General features: G+C 43.1%; 1 protein-coding gene across 3 annotated transcripts in view; it reads right to left on the bottom strand.

Annotated features, from left to right (window-relative positions):
* The window catches only part of tbc1d32 (TBC1 domain family, member 32), a 272,496-nt gene that overhangs the window by 151,256 nt on the left and 103,842 nt on the right, over positions 1 to 17,398 (bottom strand). For all 3 annotated transcript variants that reach the window (XM_078212743.1, XM_078212744.1, XM_078212742.1), the window contains exons 14-17: positions 15,443 to 15,535; positions 14,951 to 15,093; positions 13,397 to 13,524; positions 10,402 to 10,600 (exon numbers count right to left, since the gene is read on the bottom strand). In XM_078212743.1, coding sequence (XP_078068869.1) covers positions 10,402 to 10,600; positions 13,397 to 13,524; positions 14,951 to 15,093; positions 15,443 to 15,535 — 563 coding nt within the window. The remainder of the gene's footprint in view (positions 1 to 10,401; positions 10,601 to 13,396; positions 13,525 to 14,950; positions 15,094 to 15,442; positions 15,536 to 17,398) is intronic.

Consider the following 17,398-nt stretch of genomic DNA (forward strand, 5'->3'; position numbering starts at 1 on the left):
TTCGGGAGGCACAACAGAAATTCACGCCAAGGATGAGGAAACATGCTAAGGGGGGCGCATGGGATCCATGGCTGACGAGGGAAGTCAAGGACAGCATAAAAGCAAAAGAAAAAGCATACAAAGTGGCAAGGATTAGTGGGAAGCCAGAGGATTGGGAAGCCTTTAAAAGCGAGTAGAGGGCAACTAAAAAAGCAATAAGGGGGGAGAAGATGAAATATGAGTGTAAGCTAGCTAGTAATATAAAAGAAAATAGAAAGAGTTTTTTTCAATATATAAAAGGTAAGAGAAGCAAAAACAGCCATTGGACCACTGGAAAATGAGGCTGGAGAAGTAATAATAGGAAACAAAGAAATGGCAGAGGAGCTGAATAGTTACTTTGAATCAGTCTTCACGGTGGAAGACACCAGTGGGATGCCAGAGCTCCAGGAGAGTCAGGGGGCACAGGTGAATGTCGTGGCCTTCACTAAGGAGAAGGTTCTGGCGAAACTGAAAGATCTGAAAGTGGATAAATCACCTGGACCGGATGGACTACACCCCAGGGTTAGAAAAGAGATAGCTGAGGAAATTGTGGAGGCATTGGTGGTGATCTTTATTGAATTACTGGAGGCAGGGAGGGTACCAGAGGACTGGAAAGTAGCTAATGTAACACCGCTGTATAAGAAGGGAGAGAGGCAACAGATGGGAAATTATAGGCCGGTTAGCCTGACTTCAGTCATTGGCAAGATTTTAGAGTCCACTATTAAAGATGAGATCACAGCGTACTTGGAAATGCAAGACAAAATAGGACTGAGTCAGCATGGCTTCGTCAAGGGGAGGTCATGTCTGACAAATCTGTTGTGATTTATTTAGATTTCCAGAAAGCCTTTGACAAGGTGCCGCATTGGAGACTGTTAAATAAATTAAGAGCCCATGGTGTGAAGGGTAAGATCCTGGCATGGATAGAGGATTGGCTGACTGGCAGAAGGCGGAGAGTGGCGATAAAGGGGTCTTTTTCATGATGGCAGCCGGTGACTAGTGATGTGCCTCAGAGGTCGGTGCTGGGACCACAACGTTTTACAATATACATTAACGATTTGGAAGAAGAAACTGAAGGCACTGTTGCTAAGTTTGCAGATGAAACAAAGATATGTAGAGGGACAGGTAGTATTGAGGAAGCAGGGGGGCTGCAGAAGGACTTGGACAGGTTAGGAGAGTGGGCAAAGAAGTGGCAGATGGAATTCAATGTGGAAAAGTGCGAGGTTATGCACTTTGGAAGGAAGAATGGAGGCATAGACTATTTTCTAAATAGAGAAATGCTTCAGAAATCAGAAACACAAAGGGACGTGGGAGTCCTTGTTCAAGATTCTCTTAAGTTAACACACGCAGGTTCAGTCGGCAGTTAGGAAGGCAAATGCAATGTTAGCATTCATGTCGAGAGGGCTAGAATACAAGAGCAGGGATATACTTCTGAAGCTCTATAAGGCTTTGGTCAGACCCCATTAGGAGTATTGTAAGCAGTTTTGGACCCCCTATCTAAGAAAGGATGTGCTGGCCTTGGTAAGGGTCCAGAGGAGGTTCACAAGAATGATCCCTGGAATGAAGAGCTTGTCGTATGAGGAACGGTTGAGGACTCTGGGACTCTGGAATTTAGAAGGATGAGGGAGGATCTTATTGAAACTTACAGGATACTGCGAGGCCTGGATATAATGGACGTGGAGAGGATTTTTCCACTAGTAGGAAAAACTAGAACCAGAGGGCACAATCTCAGGCTGAAGGGACGATCCTTTAAAACAGAGATGAGGAGGAATTTCTTCAGCCAGAGTGGTGAATCTGTGGAACTTTTTGCCGCAGAAGGCTGTGGAGGCCAGGTCATCGAGTGTCTTTAAGACAGAGATAGGTAGGTTCTTGATTAATAAGGGGATTAGGGGTTATGGGGAAAAGGCAGGAGAATGGGAATGAGAAAAATATCAGCCATGATTGAATGGCGGAGCAGACTCAATGGGCCGAGTGGCCTAATTCTGCTCCTATGTCATATGGTCTTATGGTCTAAGAAGTTTGATATATACTATTAATTTTAATTTGGCAGGCAACTAGTATACTTTATTTTACTAGCAGATTGCCCATAACTCTCCTGATGATTCAAATGATAGCCTGCTTTATAACAACGTATGTCATGAAGCTGGTAAGATCACGGTCTTGTTTCACAGCAAATGGACAAATTAAATTTCATTTTAACAAGGCATTCTGATATTTTTTGCTTGTGCTTTGGGAGTTAAATTCCATCACTCTGTTCATTAGCTATGAAGACAGTAAATGAGTGACCTTTACATTTATTAGTATTCATACATCTGTATTTAATTTTTATTCAGGCTTAAAGCTGAAAATACACAATGGCTAGGATGAACACGATAGAGCAAGATCTTTGGTATTTAGTACTGCTGGATAGAATGCAGTTTCATGCGTTTAGATGAGCACTTGAAACGCCATACCACATGGAGCAAGTGCTGGAAAATGGGATGAGGATAGGTGTTTGATGGCCGGTATAGACACGATGGGCTGAAGGGCCTCTTTCTATGTCATAATACTCTATTACTGGGGTGGGGCTGCTTGGGAATTGATTGTTGAATAAATCATGACTTCTGTTTATATGAGGGAGTACCACTATAATACGATGGTGGGCAATCAATCGTTAGTAAATGTTAACATAAAAGCTTCTTCAGAAATCATAATAGAAAGAAGTATGCTTTGTGGCGAGATGTGCACAAATATGCCAAACCTTCAATCATATACTCGTCGATTGGATGTGGAAGGAAGTAGAGGAATCAAAGGCTATACTGTCTAAAAATGTTTTTAGTTCACATAAAATACATCCTAAAAATATGGATAACAGAAAACACTACAATAGCACAAAGTTGTCAATAAATAATATGAAAATTTAAATTAGAACTAAATGATTTCACACCATACACTTCCAACAGAAATACTGATCTCACAGGTACCAACACAAACTGCATTCTTCACAATTCACTGACATCAAAAAGATACTGATAAATATTACAGTATAATTCAATAGTCATAGAGTCATAGAGGTTTACAGCATGGAAACAGGCCCTTTGGCCCAACTTGTCCATGCTTTCTTAACCCCTAAGCTAGTCCCAATTACCCGCGTTTGGTCCATATCCCTCTATACCCATCTTAGCCATGTAACTGAACATAAAGAACAAAGAACAAAGAAACCTACAGCACAGGAACAAGCCCTTTGGCCCTCCAAGCCTGCACCGACCATGCTGCCCGACTTAACTAAAACCCCCTACCCTTCCAGGGACCATATCCCTCTATTCCTATCTCATTCATGTACTTGTCAAGACACCCCTTAAAAGTCACTACTGTATCCGCTTCCACTACCTCCCCCAACAACGAGTTCCAGGCACCCACCACCTTCTGTGTAAAACATTTGCCTCGTACATCTCCTTTAAACCTTGCCCCTCGTACCTTAAACCTATGTCCCCTAGTAATTGACTCTTCCACCCTGGGAAAAAGCTTCTGACTATCCACTCTGTCCATGCCTCTCATAATCTTGTAGACTTCTATCCCCTCAAAATCCGTCGCTCCAGTGAGAACAAACCAAGTTTCTCCAACCTCTCCTCATAGCTAATGCCCTCCATACCAGGCAATATCCTGGTAAATCTTTTCTGTACACTCTCCAAAGCCTCCACATCTTTCGGGTAGTGTGGCGACCAGAATTGAACACCATATTCCAAGTGTGGCCTAACTAAGGTTCTATAAAGCTGCAACCTGACTTGCCAATTTTTAAACTCAATACCCCGGTCGATGAAGGCAAGCATGCCGTATGCCTTCTTGACTACCTTCTCCACCTGCATTGCCTCTTTCAGTGATCTGTGTACCTGTACACCCAGATCCCTTTGCCTATCAATACTTTTCAGGGTTCTGCCATTTACTGTATATTTCCTATCTGTATGAGACCTTCCAAAATGCATTACCTCACATTTGTCCGGATTAAACTCCATCTGCCATCTCTCCGCCCAAGTCTCCAAATGATCTATATCCTGCTGTATCCTCTGATGGTCCTCATCGCTATCCGCAAATCTACCAACCTTTGTGTCGTCCGCAAACTTACTAATCAATCCAGTTACATTTTCCTCCAAATCATTTATATATATATTACAAACAGCAAAGTCCCCAGCACTGATCCCTGAGGAACACCACTTGTCACAGCCCTCCATTCAGAGACGCACCCTTCTACTGCTACCCTCTGTCTTCTTTGACCGAGCCAGTTTTGTATTCACCTTGCCAGCTCACCTCTGATCCCATGCGACTTCACCTCCTGCACCAGTCTGCCATGAGGGACTTTGTCAAATGCCTTACTGAAGTCCATGTAAACAGCATCCACTGCCCTACCCTCATCAATCATCTTTGTCACTTCCTTGAACAACTCGATCAAGTTCGTGAGACATGACCTCCCCTTCACAAAACCATGTTGCCTCTCATTAATACGTCCACTTATTTCCAAGTGGGAATAAATCCTGTCTTGAAGAATCCTCTCCAATAATTTCCCTACCACTGATGTAAGGCTCACCGGCCTGTAATTACCTGGATTATTCTTGCTTGCCTTCTTAAACAAAGAAACAACATTGGCTATTCTCCAATCCTCTGGGACCTCCCCTGTAGTCAGTAAGGATACAAAGATTTCTCTCAAGGCCCCAGCAATTTCCTCCCCGCCTCTCTCAGTATTCTGGGGTATATTCCATCAGGCCCTGGAGACTTGGCTACCTTAATGTTTCTCAAGAACCCCAATACCTCCTCCTTTTTGAAGTCAACATGACTCAAATTATTTACATATCCTTTCCCAGACTCATCATCCACCAAGTCCTTCTCTTGGGGGAATACTGGCACAAAGTACTCATTTAATACCTCGCCTATTTCCTGGTGTGAAAATTTTAAACTGTCGAATCACTTTAAAAGACAAAATTGTACACCCTCTACTACTACCTCTGGCAGCTTGTTTCAGACACTCACTACCCTGTGTGTGGAAAAATTGCCCCTCTGGACCCTTTTGATCTCTCCCCTCTCACTTAAATCTATGCCCTCTAGTTTTAGACTCCCCTACCACTGGGAAAAGATATTGACTATCTAGCTGATCTATTCCCCTCATTATTTTATAGACCTCTATAAGGTCACCCCTAAGCCTCCTACGCTCCAGAGAAAAAAGTCCCAGTCTATCCAGCCTCTCCTTATAACTCAAACCATCAAGTCCCGGTAGCATCCTAGTAAATCTTTCCTGCACTCTTTCTAGTTTAATAATATCACTTCTATAATAGTGACCAGAACTGTACACAGTATTCCAAGTGTGGCCTTACCAATGTCTTGTACAACTTCAACAAGACATCCCAATTCCTGTATTCAATGGTCAATAATCATCAGTAAAATAAATTAATGCAGCAGTATGAAGAATTCAGGCAACAATTTCACAGTCCTGGATTTTGCAGGATGTGGCATCCCCTGGCTATAAGGTTAGGAGGGAGTTTGCCCATGATTCAGACCACTGTCCCACAATATTACACTTCTGGGAGCAATGCTATTTGCTTTAAGGCGTGATTTACTTCCTCATCTCAGGAGGAAGTCTTGCCTTAGAAAGCTGGCAGCCAATCAGATGGCTGGCGGCGTAGCAGTCCCAACAGCACCAGCCAGGAGTGTTGGCCACAGCTGAGACTAGAAGCACTTCTGCCGCACTGAGGATCCCAGGTAAGTCAGGGGTCTCAGTAGGTAAGAGGGTTCAAGCAGAGGATGATCTTGGGGTGGGGGCAGGACGTACATCCAGTAGGCTGAGAGGACCCGCAAAGGAGATTCCACCCATACCCTTCATCATCCAACACAATCACGTGCAGTTGAAGCTGCTGAGTTTCCCAAATGTGTTGGGTTGACCCCATCATGGTTAAAATACCAACAATAGTAGGATGAGTCCCTTAAATGGCCATTAGTTGGCCCCTTGAGGCCCTCAATAGGCCAAGGGTGGGCAGCCTAATGCCTCCCTGCCTGCAACCACTATAAAATTTCAGACATATCAGGGGTGGACAGGCAAGTGGCAGGAAGGTCAACCATTGGATTTTACATGAGTTAACAACATGGGTCTACAGTCACATGTAGGCCTGCCAGGTAAGGACAGCAGATTTCCTTTCCCAAAGGGTTTTTATTTGAATTAAAATTGACAATTGTTTCATAAGCTTTAGATTTATTAATTGAATTTAAATTCCACCAGCTAATATGGTGGGATGTGAACACCCTTCCCAGAGTATTAGCTTGAGTCTCTGGATTACTAGTCAAATAACATTACTCTTACGTCTTCCCCCTCCCCTACCTGTGTTGTTGGTACCAACCTGGACCACAGCAACTAGACCTTTTTTCTCCCACTCCAAGTTCCTCTCTAGCCATCAGATAATGTCCTTAAGCCTGGCACGAGGTAGGCAACACAGCCTTTGTGACTCGTCCACTCAGCTGCAGAGAGCAATATCTACTCACCTAACAATACGGTTTCCTGCCAGTAACATTCCTTTCACTCCCCCAACTTTAATGGCCCCCTGCACCACTGTGTTATGGTCAGCATGTTAATCCTCCTTGCAGAACCCACTCTTTGATTTGATTTATTATTGTCACATGTATTAGTATACAGTGAAAAGTATTGTTTCTTGCGTGCTATACAGACAAAGCATACAGTACATAGGGAAGGAACAGTAAGAAGTCTCACAACACCAGGTTAAAGTCCAATGGGTCTATTTGATAGCATGAGCTTTCAGAGCGCTACCCCTTCATTAGGTGAGTCATTCACCTGATGAAGGGGCAGTGCTCCAAAAACCCGTGCTTCAAATAAACCTGTTGGATTTTAACCTGGTGTTGTGAGACTTCTTACTGTGCCTACCCCAGTCCAATGCCGGCATCTCCACATCATAGGAAAGGAAATGAGAGCGTGCAGAACGTAATGTTACAGTCATAGCTAGGGTGTAGAGAAAGATCAACTTAATACGAGGTAGGTTCATTCAAAAGTCTAATGGCAGCAGAGAAGAAGCTGTTCTTCAGTCAGTTGCTACGTGTCCTCAGACTTTTGTACCTTTTTCCCGATGGAAGAGAGTACGTCCAGGGTGCATGGGGTCCTTAATTATGCTGGTTTCTTTTCCGAGGCAGCAAGAAGTATAGACTCAATGGGTGGAAGGCTGGTTTGAGTGATGGACAGGCTTCGTTCACGACCCTTTGTAGTTTCTTGCAGTCTTGGACAGAGCAGGAGCCATACTAAGCTGTGATACAACCAGAAAGAATGCTTTCTATGGTGCAACTGTAAAAGTTGGAGTCGTAGCGGACATGCCAAATTTCCTTCTCAGCCACACAGACTACAAGAACCTCTTTCCTGTTGGATTAGGGCAAAGGCTATGGGTCCTCCGCCTTTGGATCCCTATACTTGGCTCACTGATCAATTCTCAAATATTTAATCTAAGCAGTGTTTCCTTGAAGAAAGGATCCAGATAACCTTATCCCTTCCTGGTGCATTGCAAGGCAGAATTTGTTTTTTAGCTCAGGACCAGAGATTGGGTTAAAATGGGTTTCCAACTCTGCACTGTGTGAGGAACTAGGGAGTGATTTTCCCTGAATTGGCTATTCAGTGATCAGAGGACATATAATTGCCATTCGATTAAGGACAGTGGGCGGGCTCTCAAATCTGGATGGTCAATAGGAAGCAATTCACCACAGAAGGAACTTGAGCCTGCTGTTGCAGGTAAGGGAAAAAGAGTGAAAGTGCCTCAATTGTGAGGCACCCTCTCAGCAACTTTAAAATATTTTGGATTAAAAATACTGGCCACAACAGCTGAGCCAGCACTCTGGAAGGGTAATGCCTTTACAGAGCAACCAAAGTCCACTAGCAATGACCAAGCAGACGGGGACAGCCCTGAAACCTGCATGGGGAAGTGGGCACTGATCTGAAGCGAAACTTCAATACTAGCAAGGCCGTGTGTTCATTCTATTTGCTGATCTTTGGAAAGAATGCAACACATTTCCTGTTATTGCAGAGGCCAGTGTCAGTGACTTCCACAACATAACAGCACACAGCAAACTGTAAAAAGTTAGTTAGAGATGTCACCTACTCCAGCCTGGAAGGAGCCAAAAGCATAGAAGATAATGGCTACGGTCACCTTGACAGCCACTGGCAAATGACTTTCTTACTCTGCTCTGAGACTGCAGACATATTTCTGTCAGGACTTACTAAGTAAAACGCAAATATTACACAGTGTTCATCATTGAGGTTGAGATAGGAGAAATGTCCCCTTAAGAACCTGGGTAGATAAGGCTCCATGCTGACAACCCTTCTCTGCACCCTCGTCTTTCCTCCTAAGTCAGTTTAGAACATAGAACATTACAGCGCAGAACAGGCCCTTCGGCCCACGATGTTGCACCGACCAGTTAAAAAAAAAAACTGTGACCCTCCAACCTAAACCAATTTCTTTTCGTCCATGAACCTATCTACGGATCTCTTAAACGCCCCCAAACTAGGCGCATTTACTACTGATGCTGGCAGGGCATTCCAATCCCTCACCACCCTCTGGGTAAAGAACCTACCCCTGACATCGGTTCTATAACTACCCCCCCTCAATTTAAAGCCATGCCCCCTCGTGCTGGATTTCTCCATCAGAGGAAAAAGGCTATCACTATCCACCCTATCTAAACCTCTAATCATCTTATATGTTTCAATAAGATCCCCTCTTAGCCGCCGCCTTTCCAGCGAAAACAATCCCAAATCCCTCAGCCTCTCCTCATAGGATCTCCCCTCCATACCAGGCAACATCCTGGTAAACCTCCTCTGCACCCTCTCCAAAGCCTCCACATCCTTCCTGTAATGTGGGGACCAGAACTGCACACAGTACTCCAAGTGCGGCCGCACCAGAGTTGTGTACAGTTGCAACATAACGCTACGACTCCTAAATTCAATCCCCCTACCAATAAACGCCAAGACACCATATGCCTTCTTAACAACCTTATCTACTTGATTCCCAACTTTCAGGGATCTATGCACACATACACCTAGATCCCTCTGCTCCTCCACACTATTCAAAGTCCTCCCGTTAGCCCTATACTCAACACATCTGTTATTCCTACCAAAGTGAATTACCTCACACTTCTCCGCATTAAACTCCATCCGCCACCTCTCGGCCCAACTTTGCAACCTGTCTAAGTCTTCCTGCAAACTACGACACCCTTCCTCACTGTCTACCACACCACCGACTTTGGTGTCATCAGCAAATTTGCTAATCCACCCAACTATACCCTCATCCAGATCATTAATAAATATTACAAACAGCAGTGGCCCCAAAACAGATCCCTGAGGTACACCACTTGTAACCGCACTCCATGATGAATATTTACTATCAACCACCACCCTCTGTTTCCTATCCGCTAGCCAATTCCTGATCCAATTTCCTAGATCACCCCCAATCCCATACATCTGCATTTTCTGCAGAAGCCTACCATGGTGAACCTTATCAAACGCCTTACTAAAATCCATATATACCACGTCCACTGCCTTGCCCCCATCCTTTGTGTTGCCACTGCTCATTCTCCATTTCATGCTGCAGGTCAAGAGTGACACAAAGCACTGCATTCATATCTGGGAGCAAGTGTTGTGAACAAAACCCTTGAAGTGCGAACGAAGATTTTCAGCATGCGCCGTCGCACTACCTAAAGACGTTAACGAATTTAAATAGCAGTACAAACCTCCAAACACCTTTACCAATTCAGCAAGAGCCAGTAGAAATAAATTAGCAATTAAAGTGAAAGTGATTGATCATTCCTTTCAACACTGCAAGGTTCCTTCCTGCTGCTGAACTCATATTCAGGTAGGCAAGATGAAGAAATGGTGCTAACCGCAGTGGTGAAATCAAAAATGGCACCGCTAGAGTTAAATCAACATTAACCACTGACGAATGTCACAAAGCGCTGACTCTGTGTGCTTTTGGTGCAGGCTCCCAGCGCCATCTTTTCCTGTGAGAAAACAGCCTCTACGTAGCGATGCTTCTGCAGTTGCATGCAGAGCCTAGGCCAAAATAGCACCTGGCATGACCTGGACTAGTAATGTGAGCATTATACACTTGCATCAATTATTTCCGTCTGCTAATTTAACTGTTTTGTTTGCCTGGTTTATAATTTCGTAATAGTTTCTGGATGAAGTATTTTTCCAAGGGCATTAATTTGCACAGAGAAATATAATTAGTACACTAAATGAATAAAGATTCCCTCAGTTCAATCATTAGCTTATCCCTGAAGGATTTTTCATAATGCCTAAACATTTTTTTTAAAAAAGGGTTAGACAATAGTGAAAAAAAGGTGTGTTGCAGCTATTAATGCTCTATTTGTAATCATTACCTTTTTCCATGCTTTCGAGATGGCTTCATGCAAGCCGTAAGGCATCAGTACCTCTAGACCCTCACAAGTATTGTACATCTGACGACAGACAAAGATGAAAGCCCCCTTTAGAGCAGGGGATGGTTCTGTGGAAACTAAAGTAGGGAGCTCCCCATCAAGTAACCTTTTGGTGAACTCAGCAATTACTTGTGCAGAAGAGCTGGAAAGATAAAAACAAAATATAACTCTTATGATACATGGCTCATTCAAAATTCATCTTTTAAATTGTTAAACATTTGAACGTCTTTCTGTTGCCTGGTTACCTACCACCATTCTTCACTGGATGTAGTTAGAGTAAAACTTTGTAATCCAACTGTTTGGGATTGCTTAGCTCTGTATATTGTCTGCTGCCTTTAGTGTTTAGCATGAAGATAGCTCTGCGTAGTTCAGGCCACATCCTAAGATACCCCAGACATGCCACTTTACATTTTGCACTGAATTAGGGTTCATCTCCTGACTTGATCAATAGGGAGGTAAACGATTCTGCTATAGCTAATGGCCCCCAATGCCTCCGTTTTGGAATGCTCGATCAGTCCTTACTTTGTCCCCTTAGCATGATGATAGTGACAGAATACATAATAGACTGGGCGGAGAAGTGGCAGATGGAGTTCAACCCAGATAAGTGTGAGGTGGTTCATTTTGGCAGGTCAAATAGGATGGCGGAATATAATATTAATGGTAGGACTCTTGGCAGAGTGGAAGATCAGAAGGATCTTGGGGTCCGAGTTCATAGGACGCTCAAAGCAGCTGTGCAAGTTGAGGCTGTGGTTAAGAAGGCGTATGGTGTCCTGGCCTTCATCAATCGAGGAATTGAGTTTAGGAGTCGTGAGATAATGTTGCAGCTATACAAGACCCTGGTCAGACCACACTTGGAGTACTGTGCTCAGTTCTGGTCACCTCATTACAGGAAGGATGTGGAAGCCATAGAAAGGGTGCAGAGGAGATTTACAAGAATGTTGCCTGGGATGGGGAGCATGCCTTATGAGGATAGGTTGAGTGAGCTCGGCCTTTTCTCCTTGGAGAGACGAAGGATGAGGGGTGACCTGATAGAGGTGTATAAGATGTTGAGAGGTATTGATCGAGTGGATAATCAGAGGCTTTTTTCCAGGGCTGAAATGGCTGCCACAGGAGGACACAGGTTTAAGGTGCTGGGGAGTAGGTACAGAGGAGATGTCAGGGGTAAGTTTTTCACTCAGAGGGTGGTGGGTGCGTGGAATGGGCTGCCAGCAATGGTGGTGGAGGCGGATTCGATAGGGTCTTTTAAGAGACTTTTAGATAAGTACATGGAACTTAGTAAGATAGAGGGTTATAGGTTAGCCTAGTAATTGCTAAGGTAGGGACATGTTCGGCACAACTTTGTGGGCTGAAGGGCCTGTATTGTGCTGTAGTTTTTCCATGTTCTATGTTTCTAGAAGATGGCCGGAATTCCCCCCAAAAATTTCTAGGTGTTGAATTCGCAGGAAAACTGGAGAAATTCATGCTGTTTTTTTTTTAAGTGGGAGTTCAGACTAGAATCTCCCACACTCTCTGCACTGCAGAGGCCTACAGCATGAATATCATTAGATTTCAGGGGGCAGGGTCTATTCCCGCCCGGGAGGCTGAAATCAGCAGGCCACTGCGCATGTGCCAAGGGCCCGCACTGTCAGCCTCCCTATTGCTGGCCAGCGAGTCTCCCCGACCATTCCCGGGCCAGACCCAAACCCCCCATCCCGGCCCCCCACTTCCCTCTGCAGTGCAGACACCCCCGCAGGCAGACCACCCTCCCTCCAGCTGACCCCCCCCAATCCCCATCCTGCCCCAATTGCTGACTTCCTTCCTGTCTCCTTCGATCCCAATGCAGAGTGGCAGTGGGAGCCCATATCCCCACCGATTGCCCTTAGGCCGCACGCCCATCAGGCCCCAACACACATGGGCCCCGCCCCCTTGGCACTGCCCCATGCCTGATAGGCTATGCCAAGGTGCCCACTGGGCATTGGCACCTTGCCCTTGGGCAGTGCCAGGGGGCCCAGACTGACACTACCAGGGTGCCCATGCCCTGGGCCACCACACCCCCACCACCCGGCCCCCTGGGGGACCCCGATTACCCCCCAGCAGTGTCGGGCCACTAGCTCCCCAAAAGTGGGGAGTTACTCTGAACCCTGCTAGAGTGAAATACTTTGAAGGGGTGGGAGAGGCCAGTGGGCCCGGAGAATTCAGTCCTGGGCCTGCTAATTACATTAGAATTAGATGTAAATAGGGATTTAAATTACTTATTTGTCTTCCTGCCAGTTTCCAGCATGGATCTGATGGCTCCAGAAATCTGGCGCTGGGAGGTGCACACGCAGTGGGAACGCATACGTGAATCCCATGCATATCCGCCCACGAGATTCTCCCATCCTGCTGCACTAGAAAATTAGCACGACAGGGTGGGAGAATCACCCCCCGATATCTTTAGAGAGGTGATGAGACTTTGTCCGCATCAGAAATATGTGTTAGTTGCTAAATTCTCCAGGACTTGGATTGGTAATATGGCCAATCCACTTTTAATGATGGGCATTATAACGTTCCAGGCAGAGTATATTTTGCATTTCGCTTTCCACAATTTCCTCCAAATTACATTCAGCATGGAACACTGCTGATTCTATAGCTGAAAGTGGAAATCTGTTTTTGGGTCTGGAATCACATCAATGTTGACGACTCACACAACTTCCACATGACTATACATTACTGCTCCCCACATATGATGGATCTATCCTACCATTAGGAAAGGGAGCACCAAGATGGTGATGGAAGAGTCTGAAATATTGACTGAAGACTTTAGCAACTAGACTGAAAGCACCATGACTTATTTCACTTGTGAAACTTAGTTGTCAAAAGGGAATTAAAACTTGCGTCCAAGGGATAAAAAAAAACATATTTTAACCACAGGCTAATTATACTCCTTTTATTTTCTCTTGAACTTTAAGTATATTCTCACCAGTTCCTTGCAGCTTCTTTCTTATTTTCACCAAAAAGGAGCAGTGAAAGTCCTCGGTCTGTCGAGGCTATCCTTGCCAAAATATCCGCTGTATTTATCAGCACTGTTTCAATACCAGTAACTATCATCTATTCAATGTAAATAAGTCAGTATGATTATCATTGCACTTTTACTTAAGAGCAAAATAAACTAACTGGTATAGCATTTTCACAAATAAAAATGTTTAACAGATTTATTTGCAAGGGTTGTTTCCAGAAAAATTTCGCTGTAACATTTTGTGACTTTTTATAACTGAATTTCTGCACTTGTCCTCAGGATGAGGGATGCAAGTACTGGGAGTGCCATGTTTGACATAATAAGAGTAGATGGATGGTAAGGCACTCTCTCCTTTATTCCATTGAGGTACCTCAGTGAAAGATCTTAACAGTATAAATTTTGACATGAACTATTCTCATCATTTCTGAATTAGATTACTAACCTCTGTCAAATTGCACACAATTTGGCACTATCCATACACATTCCTACATTAAACTATGTTGCAATTACCCAAATTCATCTCATCAAGGATCCTGACTGTTGATAAAGTCAAGAAATAATCATCCCACTAATCTCATAAATGAAAATTACAGCATTAAGCAGTGTTCCTCTATTTCAAAATTAAACATAAATAAAATAAACCACTTTTGGATATCATATTCTGTATTGGATGTTCCGGTGTAATGCAACAAACTTACTGTAATATCACATTATTACCATTTAAGTAAAAATATTCAATAACTTAATGATATTGAAAGGTACAGACCTCAGTATCACAAGGCCCAGAAATTCAGGCACAAGAGTGTGCAATTTCTCTATCTGAATGATGAGGCTACCAGAATATCGGGCTACAGACCTAACGTTCATGGAGTCAGTGAGCCATGTAGTATTGCTGGCAAATCATTGTTGACCATCAGCTCACTGCTGGCTTCACAGTAGCCCTCAGGCAAGTGAGTTAGGGTGGGTAAATGGACATCAGGCATCAGCAGCTATGAAGGCAGAGCAACAGGATGAAAAGAAGCAATTGAAAGCCTGAGAAGTTCTGACGATGAAAGCAATCAGTGGGACTGATTGTGGGAGGTGAAAGCAGGTATGGAGGGAAGCAGAAGGACAACAACTACTGTTCTCAACATCATATTCAGTGAAGTACGGTGGCCCTCCTGATGGTTCATACCACACTACTGTTTTGAGTTAAGCATGTGGCAAGCGAAACATAAGGGATTAAAAAATTGAAAACAAGTACATCAACAAATACAGCAATTACTCTGCATTTATTCTGCCCAACGGGGGTTCCAACCAGCAGTTGATCCATCCTACCTAATACAATAAGAGGTACCCTTCCAGCTTACTATATTGGGAGCATAGTAAGCCATTTAGTGCCCAAAAAGTAAAATTAGTATAGTACTTTTTTGGGTTTGAAAATGTTCAGGCTAAATGCAAGTTAAAAACACACACAAAAAAGTTATAATTATAACCACACACCTAAAACACTGACAAAATTTGTTGAAATTACCCCACCTGTTCTCCTTTCAGCAATGTGGATATTGGAAAGAGAAGGGAATCTATAACAATGCTTCTGTAGAGGCACTCAGTAGCACATTCTTTTCGGCCACATAACATGCGCAATACTTCCATCACAAGATTTGCAGGAGCATAGGAATCTAAAAGGAAAGTGTTTGATACATATTTAACTTAACAATGCTCAACTGTTGACTTAAAAATTTGATGGAAAACCACAGTAGGTCCAGCAGCACTTGAATAGGGAAGAGATAGTTTTTCATTTCTAGCAAAGTTTTGACAAATGGATTTCTATTTGTATGATGAACTTGACATTTGATGTTGAGACCTTTTGTCAGAACCGCTATGGAAATAATAAAATATCTTCACTTTTCAGATACTGGCAGATCCCATGTGTATTTCTATTTTTATTTCTAATTTTCAATTGCAGTCTTATACCTTTTGGCTGTATGGAGCTTTTGTAAAGATCATATCACAGTGTTTGGTTATTACCTGTTTGTGTAATATTTCCATTCTGTGCTGATTTTGGGTGCTGGTACATCATCCGGATTAACAGTACTAACAAGTCCATTAGAGATACTGGTTCTGGTTTAAAACAAAATATTGGTCAGTTTTTGGAATCATCTTTCCCGAATACATGGCTCTTGGCTTCAATCCTTATTGCATTATACATGAATGATCTATCACAAGAAGTGCATATAAAGTTGTTAATTGGAACCTTGCCTAAAAGACAAGACTTTCTGTACAATCTATGCATCAGAATAGTATTTAAATCAATGCCATTTTCAATTCAGTTGAGGAGTGTAGTTTCAGAGGTCAGAGCAGTATCCATATAAAGAATATAGGAAGTTCAAACAAAGTACTTAATATGCAGTGTAGTTACCATTTTCTGGTGAACAAATAAAGTGGTTGGAGTTAAAATGAAAATTCAAAATATTCTCATGATAGGTGTCAAAGTTTCACTTTTTCTGGATAATTTCTGTTGTTTCCTGGCTGCAAAAGCATATTTCATTATTCATTTAGTGTTTTCTTTTATCTCTAATATTTTTCCAACCTAGCAACTTAGGAATACAAGGTAGAAAGAAAGCTTCAGTGCTTAAAACATCTACTTTGTGTTTAAACTTGAACAAACACTTTTTGACAGAATAGCAGCATGTCACTGCTGAAAGGAATCTACTTCTGAGGTGTCAGTTACAATAATGCTCAATTTGAGCTCAGGGCTTAGTTAAGGAATAACTATTTTGATATCTTTGTTCATTATATCTCAGCATGTTTCTTATGCTCTCCAACACTTTTACTCAGGTTCATAAAACAGGTGCTTACTGATACTGACAGGACATTTAATCCATGCCTAGATACCTTCCCATGGTAATGCAGCTCTGCTTTAGAAAATGTGTTGGTGTGCTTAGATGCAGTACTCTGAAGCCTCAACCTAAACTCCTTTAGGGACATGTCACTAAAGATATGCCAAGCATGACTGATTTCACCAAATTTTGCTGCAAGCAGCAAACATACACTTTCCAGCCTTTCAAAAATAAAATCTGTAAAATTTTAAAATCTGAAAAGGGTTGTTCCTTTCATCAGTTAAATATTCTTCTTCTTGACCAACTCACGGGAAACACACGCCATATGCCCCAGAAACAGAACCAAATAAAGATGGATACACACAGACCAATCAGCATCTGTGGGAAGAACAGGCAGTGTCATCAGAAAAATAAGAGGTGGAAGGTCACGTGCTGCAAGCACGGGAATAGTTGTGTTTCCGTGAGCTCTGGCACCACTCAGCCCATAATCCTTTCTTTTACTGCCTTTACGCAGCTCATACTTACCTAATCTAGGAATGAGAACTCCATATTATGTCCTTGGAAAATTTCTGGTTCGATGTTAGTGATAAATGCCAAGAAATAGTAAGAAAGTCATCGGCAAAAGAGAGCAGTCAGAAGTAACTGGGGTGAAGCCGACTCCTCAACTTGGCAAGTTAATGAACAAATAGGCTTTTGATCTGTCATACTCAAAGGCAATACAACTGATGACTGCTAATATTATTAGGATCATTGATAAGAAACTCGGTCTATCAGTGTAAAATATCAGTGCTCATATTACAGAACTGCAGGATACTGACAAAAGGCTTGATGGAGTGGAGAGAATTGTTACTGTCAAAAATGCAACTTCCTCAGTTGAGGCCTGCTTACAACCTTGACAAAGCAACTGTGTGCTATGTCAGAATTTCTTGACAATCTGGAGAACCAAAGCCAGAGGAAAATATTATTGGTTTGTCAGAAGTTGCTGCGGGCAAGCTCCCAGTTAAATTCTTTGAGAGCTTAATTTAGAAATGAAAGCTGGGCGCATTAAGTTAGAACGGGCACATCATATCCTGTCTCTGAGGCTTAGGGATAGTCATCGACCCCGGCACTCAATCATACGTTTTCATAACTTCAAGGATCACTA

This window comes from Mustelus asterias, chromosome 5 (genome assembly GCF_964213995.1).
Source record: "Mustelus asterias chromosome 5, sMusAst1.hap1.1, whole genome shotgun sequence".
Lineage (NCBI taxonomy): Eukaryota > Metazoa > Chordata > Chondrichthyes > Carcharhiniformes > Triakidae > Mustelus > Mustelus asterias.